At 47.3% G+C, this 13539-nt stretch overlaps 1 protein-coding gene across 22 annotated transcripts in view; it reads right to left on the bottom strand.

The window, feature by feature from the left end:
- The window catches only part of LOC141054300 (protein unc-80 homolog), a 305587-nt gene that overhangs the window by 225046 nt on the left and 67002 nt on the right, over window positions 1-13539 (bottom strand). For all 22 annotated transcript variants that reach the window (XR_012221396.1, XR_012221397.1, XM_073551595.1 and 19 more), the window contains exons 15-16: window positions 10222-10369; window positions 9849-9997 (exon numbers count right to left, since the gene is read on the bottom strand). Coding sequence is in view for 20 of the 22 variants with exons in the window: in XM_073551595.1 (XP_073407696.1) it covers window positions 9849-9997; window positions 10222-10369 (297 nt within the window). In the remaining 2 variants the exon portion in view is untranslated. The remainder of the gene's footprint in view (window positions 1-9848; window positions 9998-10221; window positions 10370-13539) is intronic.

The raw sequence follows: 13539 nt of genomic DNA, 5'->3' as shown, positions 1-13539 counted from the left end.
GCAGGACATTATGGCCTCCCCTGCTCCTCCATGCAGCACATTATGGCCCCCCTGCTCCTCCATGCAGCATACTATGGCCTCCTCTGCTCCGGCACAGCTTCCAGGGAGCATGGTGATGAGAATAATATACTATCAAACTGCGCAGGTGACAACCATGGGGCCCCCAGAAACCTATTTTTCCTCTCATTGTGGCCCCATCAGGTAGCCGGCACTTCCAGGGAGGATGGTGAGATTACGATATACTATTACACACTGCGTAGGCGACCACCATGGGCCCCCAGAAAGCTATTTTTCCTCTCATTGTGGCCCCATCAGGTAGCCGGCACTTCCAGGGAGGATGGTGAGATTATGATATACTATTACACACTGCGTAGGCGACGGCCATGGTCCCCCAGAAACCTATTTTTACTCTCATTGTGCCCCCATCAGGTAGCCGGCACTTCCAGGGAGGATGGAGAGATTATGATATACTATTACACACTGCGTAGGCGACCGCCATGGGCCCCCAGAAACCTATTTTTACTCGCATTGTGGTCCCATCAGGTAGCCGGCACTTCCAGGGAGGATGGTGAGATTATGATATACTATTACACACTGCGTAGGCGACACCATGGGCCCCCAGAAGCCTATTTTTACTCTCATTGTGGCCCCATCAGGTAGCCGGCACTTCCAGGGACGATGGTGAGATTATGATATACTATTACATACTGCGTAGGCGACGCCTTGGGCCCCCAGAAACCTATTTTTACTCTCATTGTGGCCCCATCAGGTAGTCGGCACTTCTAGGGAGGATGGTGAGATTATGATATACTATTACACACTGCGCAGGCGACGCCATGGACCCCCAGAAACCTATTTTTACTCGCATTGTGGTTCCATCAGGTAGCTGGCACTTCCAGGGAGGATGGTGAGATTATGATGTACTATTACACACTGCGTAGAAGACCGCCATGGGCCCCCAGAAACCTACTGTCACGTGGACCCATCCTGTGACGCAACCAGCAGGCTGGTAACTAAAACAACAGGACGCGGCATGTGATACTGTCCTGTGTGACACGGCTCGCAGGCCGGTAACTAAAACAACAAGACAAGGGGTAGGGAAACAGTTACAACGGTAGGGAAAGGGGACGTGGAGACCTCCTGTACTCCTCTGAGCCAGTGTCCCTAACGCTCCTAGCGTTCCCTATGCCGGTTCTGCACCGGGTGCCGATCACGAACCTGTCGCCCTAGCACACCCTACACCTATCCCTTGCTAGGGTGCTGGGTGGTGCAGGCACTGGCCCCACCACTGTACTAATACAGACTAAGGAAAAACACAAACAGGGAAGCACCACTTAGCTTTACTCTGTTGCACTTGCTCCTGGCAACAGAGTCCACCACCAGCATGCAGCTCTCCTCCTCCTGAATCGCTGCCACCAAGCTCTGTCAGAGTTAAGGAAATCCCCTATGACTCCTTTCACACAGAGCTCTCACTGAACTGCCAGGACCTCTCTCTAGATCCTTCCTCCACCAAGGATGGTTGAAATGAACACTATCACCAACACTGATTGCAACACCTGTGACTCTTTTATAGCAGAGCCAGCAATCACACCTGCATTATAATCATGTGCACTTAACTAAAGAAACTAGAGTGCAATGACGCTCACCACCACCAGGGGAAAACTTAGAACAAATGACACCACAGTGCAATAATCCTAATGGCCACCGGGGGCAAAAACCAACCTTAAGCACAGCTTAGAGAAAAAAAAAAGGTTACTTGTGCTTTATATCAGTCCTGATCCAGCATGGATCATGACAGTACCCCCCCCTTAATGAGGGGCCTCTGGACCCTCAAGACCGCTCCCCATCAGGGAACCACCTACAGCGGGGATGCCCAGACCCAGAGTTCACCCCAGCAACTACCTGCATGTCAGGTTGATGAGAAACAAGCCCGCTGGTATTGGCAACATATGTTCTGGAGGCAACACACATCTCCGAAGCTCTGACCTGGGGAACGGGTTGTGTATGTGTATGTTTGGTATGAGCTGGTAACACTCCACAACACACTTCCACTGGATGTTTTTTGGTGGCCACCCATACACGATCGTTCACACACAGGTCCGGACCTGAATGTTTATTTCCACTCGTTCGTTTGTCACCACTTGGAGAACTCTTTCTGGGATTGACAACAGAGGCGTCCCCCTGTGTCACCACACTCACACACCCGCACCTCACCAAGGGGTACACCACCCTCCAACCCCTTCCACCACGGGGTCTGCACCTCCCAGGGTTGGCCAATGGCGAGGGCTGAGACCTGCCCCTACTCTCCTGCAGCACATCTGCTGCCCTCACTGGCGAGGAAGGGGTCCGTTGAAGAGAGACGGCAGAGACAGTAGTTCCTAGGCAGCAGCCCTCACACGAGTGCCCCCAGCTGACCACTTCCCTCACCCGCCAATCTATTACCGGATTGTGTCTCTTCAGCCAAGGGAGGCCTAAAACAATAGGTACTGGCATTCCCTCCAAGACATAGCATGACAAGGACTCCTCATGATGTCCTATATGCAGATGGATATTCTCTATGACCTTGGTCAAGCTCCCCTGGCTCAGTGGAACAGAGTTTATGGCCCGGATGCTTATAGGCTGGGCTAGCGTCCTACACCTCAGGCCATGAGTCTGGACAAAGCGAGCATCCACCAGAGTGACTCCTGCTCCGCTGTCCACAAACACCGGTATCACCTCCGGTACCCCGCCAGCCAAGACCTCTGCTGACACGGTACTTTGGGAGGGAAAAATGGAGGAAATGTATACTCCCTGGTTGCCTCCCTCCAAGCGACCAGGGGAATGCGGCTTCTCAGATGGCACAGATTATTTGGCGCGCAATGGGCAAGCCTTCAGGACATGACCAATCAGCCCACAGTACAAACATGCCGACACCACTCCCCGAACCGTAGGCAGCTCCGAAAACAAACTAGCTCCTCCTACTTGCATAGGTTCGACAGGAGACTTGGCATGAACTGGGCAGGCTCTCATAAAATGGCCAAGCTTCCCACAGGAAAAGCATACCCCCCCACCACGACGAGCTGCAGACACCCCCTTTTTTGTATCAACACCGGGCTGTCTGGGTTCCTCCATCCACACTGGTGGGTCCTCCTCCCTAGCGAGGACATCAGGGGGCACTTTTTGTATATGTCTTTCCCTAAGGCGTCTATCCACCCGGATGGCAAGGGACAAGGCGGCCTCCAGCGACCTGGGGCGGCGTACTGCACCAGAGTATCCTGCAACTTTGGAGACAAACCCTGCACAAATTGGTCATTCCACTGAGTATTAGTGGCCCATCTCCTAAACTCTGAGTAGTACTCCTCAGTGACCCGGACTCCCTGTTTACACCTACGGATTCGAGATTCCACCAGGGCGACGCCATCAGGATCCCCATACACAAGCGCCAAAGCCACAAAGAACTCGTCCACAGACTCTAAAGATGGAGAATCGTCCGGTAGGGAGAAGGCCCAGGATTGGGGATCCCCTTTAAGAAGGGACATAATGATTCCCACCCGTTGCTCTTCACTCCCTGATGAACGAGGGCGCAGCCTGAAATACAATTTACCGGCTTGCTGAAAATCCAAGAATTGATCTCTCCCTCCAGAAAATCTGTCAGTGAGGAATATCTTGGGTTCTGGCTGAGCCTGTTCTTGGACCAAGCCCCCAGAGCCCACCAACAGCCGCAGCTGCCGCACCAACCCTCCGCGCAGCCCCCTAATCTCATAAGTAAGGGTCTGCAGCAATTGGGCAAAGGGCTGAACTGGGTCCATGGCTCAGCAGAAAAAAAAGTTAGGTTGGTGATAAATGTCACGTGGACCCGTCCCGTGAGGCGACCAGCAGGCCGGTAACTAAAACAACAGGACGCGGCACGTGATACTGTCCTGTGTGACACGGCTCACAGGCCGGTAACTAAAACAACAAGACAAGGGGTAGGGAAACAGTTACAACGGTGGGCCCTGCGATAGGGAAAGGGGATGTGGAGACCTCCTGCACTCCCCTGAGTCAGTGTCCCTAACGCTCCTAGCGTTCCCTATGCCGGTTCTGCACCGGACGCCGATCACGAACCTGTCGCCCTAGCACACCCTACACCTATCCCTTGCTAGGGAGCTAGGTGGCGCAGGCACTGGCCCCCCCGCTGTATTAATACAGACTAAGGAAAAACACAAACAGGGAAACACCACTTAGCTTTACTCTGTTGTACTTGCTCCTGGCAACAGAGTCCACTACCAGCATGCAGCTTTCCTCCTCCTGAATTGCTGCCACCAAGCTCTGTCAGAGCTAAGGAAATCCCCTATGACTCCTTTCACACAGGGCTCTCACTGAATTGCCAGGACCTCTCTCTAGATCCTTCCTCCACCAAGGATGGTTGAAATGAACACTATCACCAACACTGATTGCAACACCTGTGACTCTTTTATAGCAGAGCCAGCAATCACACCTGCATTATAATCATGTGCACTTAACTAGAGAAACTAGAGTGCAAGGACGCTCACCACCACCGGGGGAAACTTAGAACAAACGACACCACAGTGAAATAATCCTAATGGCCACCGGGGGCAAAAACCAACCTTAAGCACAGCTTAGGGAAAAAAAATGGTTACTTGTGCTTTATATCAGTCCTGATGCAGCATGGATCATGACACCTACTTTTATTCTCATTGTGCCCCCATCAGGTAGCCGGCACTTCCAGGGAGGATGGTGAGATTATGATATACTAATACACACTGTGTAGGCGACCGCCATGGGCACCCAGAAACCTATTTTTCCTCTCATTGTGGCCCCATCAGGTAGCCGGCACTTCCAGGGAGGATTGTGAGATACTATTACACTAAGTGTAATAGTATCTCACCATCCTCCCTGGAAGTGCCGGCTACCTGATGGGGCCACAATGAGAGGAAAAATAGGTTTCTGGGGGCCCCCACGGTGGTCGCCAACGCCTATGCTGTGTAAGTTACACAGCATAGGCGTCGGCGACCACCGTGGGGGCCCCCAGAAATCTATTTTTCCTCTGTGGGACCCCATCAGGTAGCCGGCGCACTTCCTGGGAAAATGGTGATGACGTACTATTATCACAGCATAGGGGCGACCATCATTGCGTGGGGCCCCCGAAACCTATTTTTCCTCTCAGTGGGGTCCCATCTCCAGGGGTGCAGAGACAGCAGAGCAGCTCTACACAAGACAGGCCGCAGGGCAGGAGTATGACAGAGGGAGCCCACAAACACAATATCACACACTACCACAGAGTGAGGCCCGAGTCGGCACTGCAGGACAGCGGGAGCTGGCAGAGAAAGAGTCAGACAGACACTGACAGGAGGAGGAGGAGGAGGACACAGACTCAGGACCGTCACGGTCACCCAAAAGTACTTTACTCACCGGAGCCGGCAGCCAGAGACAGCAGAGGAGCGCTGCGCTGCATAGGAGTGAGCAGGAGCAGCAGGTAGAGCAGAGAAAGAGGCTGCTATTAGCCAGTCAGCATCCAGAAAGCAGAGCGCGGTGCCATGTCACTGCTCGCCCAGCAAGAACACAGTCACCAACGTCACGCGGAGAGATCCTGGAGAAGGGGGGGCGGTGAGTCATCACACTGACTGAGTCATTGTGTAGCCGCTGGAGCAATAGCCAGCCAGGCGCCAGCATCCGCCTGACGCCGCATCAAAGCAGGCCTCACAGGGGGGACGCCCGGCGCCCGCTATGTTATAATGTGCACGCGCTTCCCTGTAAATGCTGGGATGCGCTTTTAAAGGGCCCACAGCATTAAAAGGGCAGTATTTTAAAAGGGCCCCAGCGACCCCTCGGGGCCTACCGGGCATTTACCCGCTACCCCGCCAGGCCAGACCGAGCCTGTATGCCAGAATGGATGTAAAATCTTTATAGAAATTTTAGACTGAATCTCTGCCCACCTAGTCTGATTGACTGTGCCTCAGATTCCTTCCTCCCTGTTACTGAATTCCTTCCCATCCAACCTGATTAACAGCTCCTCAGTGTACTTCCTCCCTGCTGCTGTTGCTGAACCTCACATACAGATACAGTGGGGAAAATTAGTATTTGATACACTGCCAATTTTTCAAGTTTTCCAACCTACAAAGAATGGAGAGGTCTATAATGTTTATCGTAAGTACACTTCACCTCTGAGAGACAGAAACTAAAATCCAGAAAATCACATTGTACGATTTTTACATACTGTAATTAATTCACCTTTTTTGCATGAAATAAGTATTTGATCACCTGCCAACCAGCAAGAATTCTGGCTCTCACAGACCTTTTAGTTTTTCTTTAAAAGGAATCTGTCACCCCATTTTAGCCCAATCAGCTGCGGCCACCGCCATCAGGGGTTTATCTACAGCATCCTGTAATGCTGTAGATAAGCCCCCTATGTAATCTGAAAGATAAGAAAAAAGAATTATATTATACTCACCCTGGTGTTCGGTCCGGTCCGATGGGTGTCGCCGTCCCGTCCAACGCCTCCCATCTTCATACGATGATGTCCTCCTCCTTGCTTCTCCCTCGGCTTCTGCGCACGCGTACTTTCTCTGCCTTGTTGAGGGCAGAGCAGAGTACTGCAGTGCGTAGGCGCCGGACCTCTCTGACCTTTCCCGGCGCCTGCGCACTGCAGTACTTTACTCTGCCCTCAACAAGGCAGATAAAGTACGCCTGCGCAGGAGCCGAGGGAGAAGAAAGGAAGAGGACATCATCATATGAAGATGGGAGACGCCGGACGGCAACACCCATCGCACCCAACCACGCCCCCCGGTGAGTATAAACTAACGTGTTTTTCTTATCTTTCAGGTTACATCGTGGGCTTATCTACAGCATTAAAGAATGCTGTAGATAAGCCCCTGATGGCGGTGACTGCAGCTTATAGGCTGAAAATGGGGTGACAGATTCCCTTTAAGAAGCCCTCCAACACTGAACTAATTACCTGTATTAATTGCACTTGTTTGAGCTCGCTACCTGTATAAAAGACACCTGTCCACACACTCAATCACACTCCAACCTCTCCATCATGGCCAAGACCAAAGAGCTGTCTAAGGACACCAGGGAAAAAATTGTAGACCTGCACAAGGCTTGGATGGGCTACAGGACAACAGGCAAGCAGCTTGGTGAGAAGGCAATCTTCCTCTGTATGGTGCTCCTTGCGAGATCTCGCCTCGTGAGGTAAGGATGATTCTGAGAAACGTCAGGAATCAGCCCAGAACTACACAGGTAGACCTGGTTAATGACTTGAAGAGAGCTCGGACCACAGTCTCAAACATTACCATTAGTAACACACAATGCCTTCATGGATTAAAATCCTGCAGGGCATGCAAGGTCCACCTGCTCACGCCAGCACATGTCCAGGTCTGTTTGAAGTTCACCAGTGACCATCTGAGTGATCCAGAGGAGGCATGGAAGATGGTCATGTGGTCAGATGAGACCAAAATAGAACTTTTTGGTATCAACTCCACTCGCCGAGTTTGGAGGAAAAAGAAGGAAGAGTACAACCCCGTGAACACCATCCCAATCGTGAATCATGGTGGTAGAAACATCATACTTTGGGGTTGCTTTTGTGCAAATGGGACAGGCCAACTCTACTACATTGAAGGGAGGATGGGATCATGTATCATGAGATTTTGGCCAACAACCTCCTTCCCTCAGTAAGAGCATTGAAGATGGGTGGTGGCTAGCTATTCCAGCATGACAAGGACCTGAGAAACAGAGCCAAGGCAACTAAGGAGTGGCTCTGTAAGAAGCATTTCAAGGTACCGGAGAGGCCTAGCCAGTCTCCAGATGTGAACCCAATAGAAAATCTTTGGAGGGAGCTGAAATTTAATGTTGCCCAATGACAGCCTCAAAACCTGAAAGATATTTGAGAAGATCTGTATGGAGGAGTGGGCCAAAATCCCTGCTGCAGTGTGCGCAAACTTGGTCAAGAACTACAGGAAACGATTGTCAGGAAAATGTTTCTGTACCAAATATTAACTTCTGTTTTTCTATTGTATCAAACACTTATATCATACAATAAAATGAAAATAAATTATGTAAAAATCATACAATGTGATTTTCTGGGTTGTTGTTTTTTTTTAAGATTTTGTCTCTCACAGGTGAAGTGTACCTACACCTCTCCATTCTTTGTAGGTGGAAAAAGTTGCAAAATCGGCAGTGTGTCAAATACTTATTTTTCCCACTGTAAATACAAACTTCAGCTGTCAGTCAGGCTGGGTGGGCTGAAAGTGATGTGATTACACTTGGAATATTAAGCTCTCTCACTGTTTAGTTGGGCATAAAATATTCAATTTAATATCAGAATTATTAAGTCATTGTAACATGGATTTTTGAAAGTAAGTACATCAATTTCATCAGGTCAAAGGAATTTATTTAATAAGATACCATATACAATTTAAATTGTGAAAGCTAGTGACAGATCCACTTTACCCCTACTGGGCAATTTTTGCGTGATAGTTTTTTCCTCTTCTTCTTCCAAGAGCCATACATATTTCATTTTTCCATCAACATAGCTGTATGAAAGTTTATTTTTTGTGGGACGAGTTGTAGTTATGAAAGGAGACATTCATTTTATCGTATAATATACTGGGAAATGGGAAAAATAAATTACTGCAATAGAATTGCAAAAAACGCAATTCCGCCATTGTTTTATGGGTTTCGTTTTTATGGTAATCATTGTATGGTAAAAATGTTTTATCAGCATGATTTTCCACGTCAGTACAATTACAGCGAAGGTGGTCAGTTTCTTGTAGCATACTGTTGGAGCTGGTGACTGTGCACTCCTCCTATCAGCCTAAGGCTGTTTTTATTTGGATCGTACTATCCATTTAAATATGTAGGATTTTAGCCTAGGAGAGGCATTTTTGATAAATATTAGGTTTAGAGTCCTATCAAAGAAAGGCACACCTTGTCATGGCTGGTTGGCTCTCGTTAGTTGGCTAATCTGTGTGCTAAGTACCTTCATTTTAGAAGTATATTTTATATAGAAGTAATGCAGTTCTAATTTCATATATTCAATGTTTGCATATATATTAGTGCTTACAGTGCCCTGCTGTGTTCTTTTGTTTGTATAAAAAGAATTATTGTTAAGAATTCACCAGCAAACCTCACCTATACCCTATACACAACCATAATATTGAAATATACATACAGTCTTCAATAGTCACACCTCTTTTTTTTAGACACACTAGGTTGCAGAGAACTTCACGCTAATAATATTATGAAAGTATGAAATATAGAAAAGCAAGGTAAAACAAACGTATAAAAATACTCTGTTGTAAAAAAAAGTAACAATAAACAGCAAGTGCTAGTAAAAAGATAATAACAAAACAGGGCATTTGGTTGATACGTTTTTTGTAAAAAATGCTAAGCCGCTCTACCAAACGTCAAGGTATACCTCCCAGAGCAGTCCCTAACCGATGTATTTAAAAACCTGGTCATGTGTATAGTACCTATATGAGCAGGATTCAGACAGGTAATGTCCGATGTGGACACGCTGCAGAGGACGGCCTTTATGTGCTTGGCCCACAAGGGAGGGATGGAAACCTCCCTAATCTTGGAAAAACAAGAAACCAATTAAATACAAACACTTGGGCCATGCACACTGTGAACAAGACTGTAAGACAGTGCACACAGTCCTACAGACTTGTTCACTGTGTGCATAGCCCATGTGTTTGTATTTAATATTGTGAAAGTAATTGAAAAATAAAAGAAGTAAATGTGTATAATTTTGTAAATAATAAATAAAAGGAAATATAGCCATGAAACAAAGCATCTAAGACTTAGCAAATAGTTTTTGAAAAAGAATACCCATAAAACTACTTGTATCATGAAGTGTCCGATGATCTTACCAGGTTCTCAGGACTGTGAAGCTCATGTGTAGTAGACGCACAGCGAGTGATCAGAGACTTAAACATGGAGCTCACAATAATGCCTTCCACGCTTTGCGCTGTAGATTTATTGTCCATTGTTGCAAAATTGTTTCCAAATCCAGCTCTGTCTGTAAATACACAGTAGCATGGTATTGTAATTATTAATCAAAGTATTTTATGAAATCTAGAGTACTAAATCATATCAATACAGTCAGTAATGTTACGCAGGCCTACATTTCCAATTTGGGGAAGGAATATATTATTTACGGTTAATTCAATGAAAATATTGTGATTTCTATCAGAGCTGGAATTCGGTGTAGATTTTAGAATATTGATCTTGATTTACTCTTACTGTCGGTGACTGGCTCCATGCAGAATCCCAGAAGTGCGTGGAGGAAGTCGACAACGTTATTAAGAGAATCCTTATTGACGTAATCCTTCATTGTTTGCCGGAATTGCACTTTATCCAGTTTATAAAGCTTAGTAAGACAGCTTTGTGCCTGCAAAAGACAAACAAGGGACGAGTCAGCTATTTTACCACTAGATGGCAGTGAGGAATATAATTGTTCTGACGATAACCATGAACCACAGATGAAAAACGGAAACCGTAGAGCAGCTGCAAGAACATCCGATTCACACATAAACCCTTGTAATATCCAGGGAGCAGGAAATGAAATCATGGGAGGCATAAATCGTGGAAGACGGCCATCGTTAAGTATTTTATTGCATTTACACAGGTTTAAGGAATAAACATTTTCTTTTGGGTTGCTTCTTTAATTATGTGTGAAAGTCCAGAAAATGCACAATAATACATTGATGGGTTTATTTAAGTCAGTGAATTTATAAGTCTCTACTATTGTACTTTTTAATACTTTATTTATTTTAACATCTTCACTACAAGTATTTTATTTGAATTCATATCTCAATATACATTTGTGGTTTTCATCTGTTTTTGTATACATCTACAGTACATTTATTCTTATTATCTTAGACAAGAAAGTTGGGAGTTCACTACATACAGTGGGGGAATAAAGTATTTAGTCAGCCACTAATTGTGCAAGTTCTCCCATTTAAAAAGATGAGACAGTCCCGTAATTGACATCAATGGTAGACCACAACTATTAGAGTCAAAATGAGAAATCAAATCCAGAAAATGGGGGCGTGGCCTGCTTGCTAATGGCACTGGTCACTTAGCTGCTTAGCTCCAGCCACTTCGACTCCTAACCGGCTCACTGCGGCTCGCCAGCGGCACCAATCTCTCTGCACACGGGGGGGGGGGGTGCTGCGGAGGTATCCAGGATCGTGGCATGCCAAGGGGAAAATCCCAGAAGAGGCCGTCCCCGGCGAAAGTTACAGACTTCTTCTCCAGCACGGGGCGAGGGAAAATGGCGGCGGCATCCTCCTCCGCAGCTTCCTCACGCTCATCCAGGAGGGGATCCACAGCAGGCCCAGACTTGGACACAGACGCTGCAGATATACCGCTTACCAAAGGTACAATGCAGAAACTGCTCAGTGCCCTCCGCTCATCACTGCAGCAGGATTGGAAAGATATGGTGGCTGAGCTGAGGGGAGATGTCACTGCCATAGGCAGCCGCACAGCACATATTGAATCTAAAATGGGGGAGCTGACAAAGTCACACAATAGCCTCATTGATGCTAATGCAGCACTGGAGGAACAAGTGCAAAGGCTCCATACCAAGGTCTTGGATTTAGAGGACAGGTCCCGCCGAAATAATATAAGAATCAGAGGAATTCCAGAGGCCATACCAGACAAGGGGCTGCAGAGTTTTCTAGGCTCCTTGCTGCAGGAGCTGCTCCCAGACCTGACTGCAACTGATTTCCTGGTGGACAGAATACACAGAGTCCCTAAGCCTAAATCCCTCAGTGCTGATGTCCCTCGGGACTCTTTAGCTCGCCTGCACTTTTACAAGACCGAAGAAGCCCTGCTGCAAGCCCTGAGAAAGAGACCCCCTCTGTCTGAGCAATTCCGGCACCTGTCCGTTTTTCCAGATCTGTCTGCAGGATCCCTGGCAAAAAGGAGGGAATTTGCTCCTTATACCAAAATTCTCAGGGATGAAGCTATATCCTATAGATGGGGTTTCCCTGTAAAGATCCTGCTTTTCCGAGCAGGAAATACCCACGCCTGCCATTCCCCTCAGCAGTTGGCAAAGCTCCTATCCTCATGGAACTTGGCAAATCTCCCGGCCAGATCTCCAAGAGCTACAGGATCATCCCAACAAGATAAAGTGAATGAAGATTGGTCCGTCGCGTGAGTTATGTGATATGTTTGAGTCGCGGCTGAGACTTAGTTGCTACTTTTAGGGTCCGCTGGTTCTGTTCAACCAGGACCCTGAACCCCCATGGCGGTAAATTTCCACCATACCGCAGGCCCCTTTTTTGGGCTTTTTTCTTTGTGGACTGATGCTCCCTACATCAGTAATGTTAGTGATGTCAATATTGTTAGTGTTATCTCTTTCCTTCCTGACCTTCCTTTTCCCCCTTCAGCTCTAGGCAAGAGACTTTTTTTTCATGTACAATGGTACTGAACTGTATGTCTATAAATGTTAGGGGTCTGAACTCGCCAGCCAAGAGATCCATGTTTTGGCGGGAAGTGGTTAAATCCAAATGTGATGTAATATGTGGTCAGGAGTCTCATCTCCTCCAAGGGGACTCGCACAGGTTAAATAATGCTAAATTTCCTTTCATACTGCTGGCTTGTGGGAAAAAAAAAGGCTGGAGTATTCATTTGTGTAAAAAATACTGTTGCATTCACACTACATTCACAACATTTAGACCCTGACGGTAGATACGCCATTATTAATTGCTCCATAAATGGATCTAAGTATACTATTGCAACCGTTTACGCCCCCAACTCTGGTCAGATCAGCTTTTTGCGGAGGTTTCTTTCCAAGCTTTCATCCGTTAAAGAGGGTAAGCAAATAATCTGCGGGGATTTTAACATGGTAATGTCCAGCACTCTGGATTGCTCCAATACTGCTGTGGGGAGGAAGGAGATGAGCACAATAATTTCAGAAAGGCATCTCCATGATATATGGAGATACCAACATGCAAACGAGAGGGACTACACATTCTTCTCGCCTCGGTTCACCTCTTACAGCAGATTGGACTACTTTCTGGTTGATAGCTCACTTATTATGGATTGCTCAGATTCAAAAATTGGACTTATAGCTTGGTCGGACCACGCCCCCATATACCTGACAGTTCAGGAGCAAAACCGCGCGCCTGTTTTTGCTCGGTGGCGCATGAATGACTCCCTCCTAGCCTGTAGACAAATCTCTGAGGAGTTGCAGGCCGACCTCGCAGAGTTTTTTAACTTTAATGACAACAAGGAGGTGACAGAGGAAACGCTATGGTCTGCACACAAGGCCTATATTAGGGGGTCGTTCATCAAAATTGCCACTAGGGAGAAAAGGAGGCGTCAGGCAACTTACAAAGCTCTACTGTCCCACATAGTACTTTTGGAAGCCCACAATAAATCTGCCCCAAACTTGTCGACATCTGACGAACTCAGGAAACTAAGAACACAGCTCCGCCAAGTGTTGATGGCAGACTATGAGAAAAACTTAAGATCCCTCAAACAGCGGTACTATATGATGGGTGACAGGGCGGGTGCCTTTCTAGCCAGGAGGGTTAAAAAACGGGAAATGCA

This window comes from Dendrobates tinctorius, unplaced genomic scaffold (genome assembly GCF_039654945.1).
Source record: "Dendrobates tinctorius isolate UK_male_01 unplaced genomic scaffold, ASM3965494v1 ptg000177l, whole genome shotgun sequence".
NCBI classification, from domain to species: Eukaryota; Metazoa; Chordata; class Amphibia; order Anura; family Dendrobatidae; genus Dendrobates; species Dendrobates tinctorius.
This window is presented reverse-complemented; position numbering and strand designations above follow the sequence as displayed.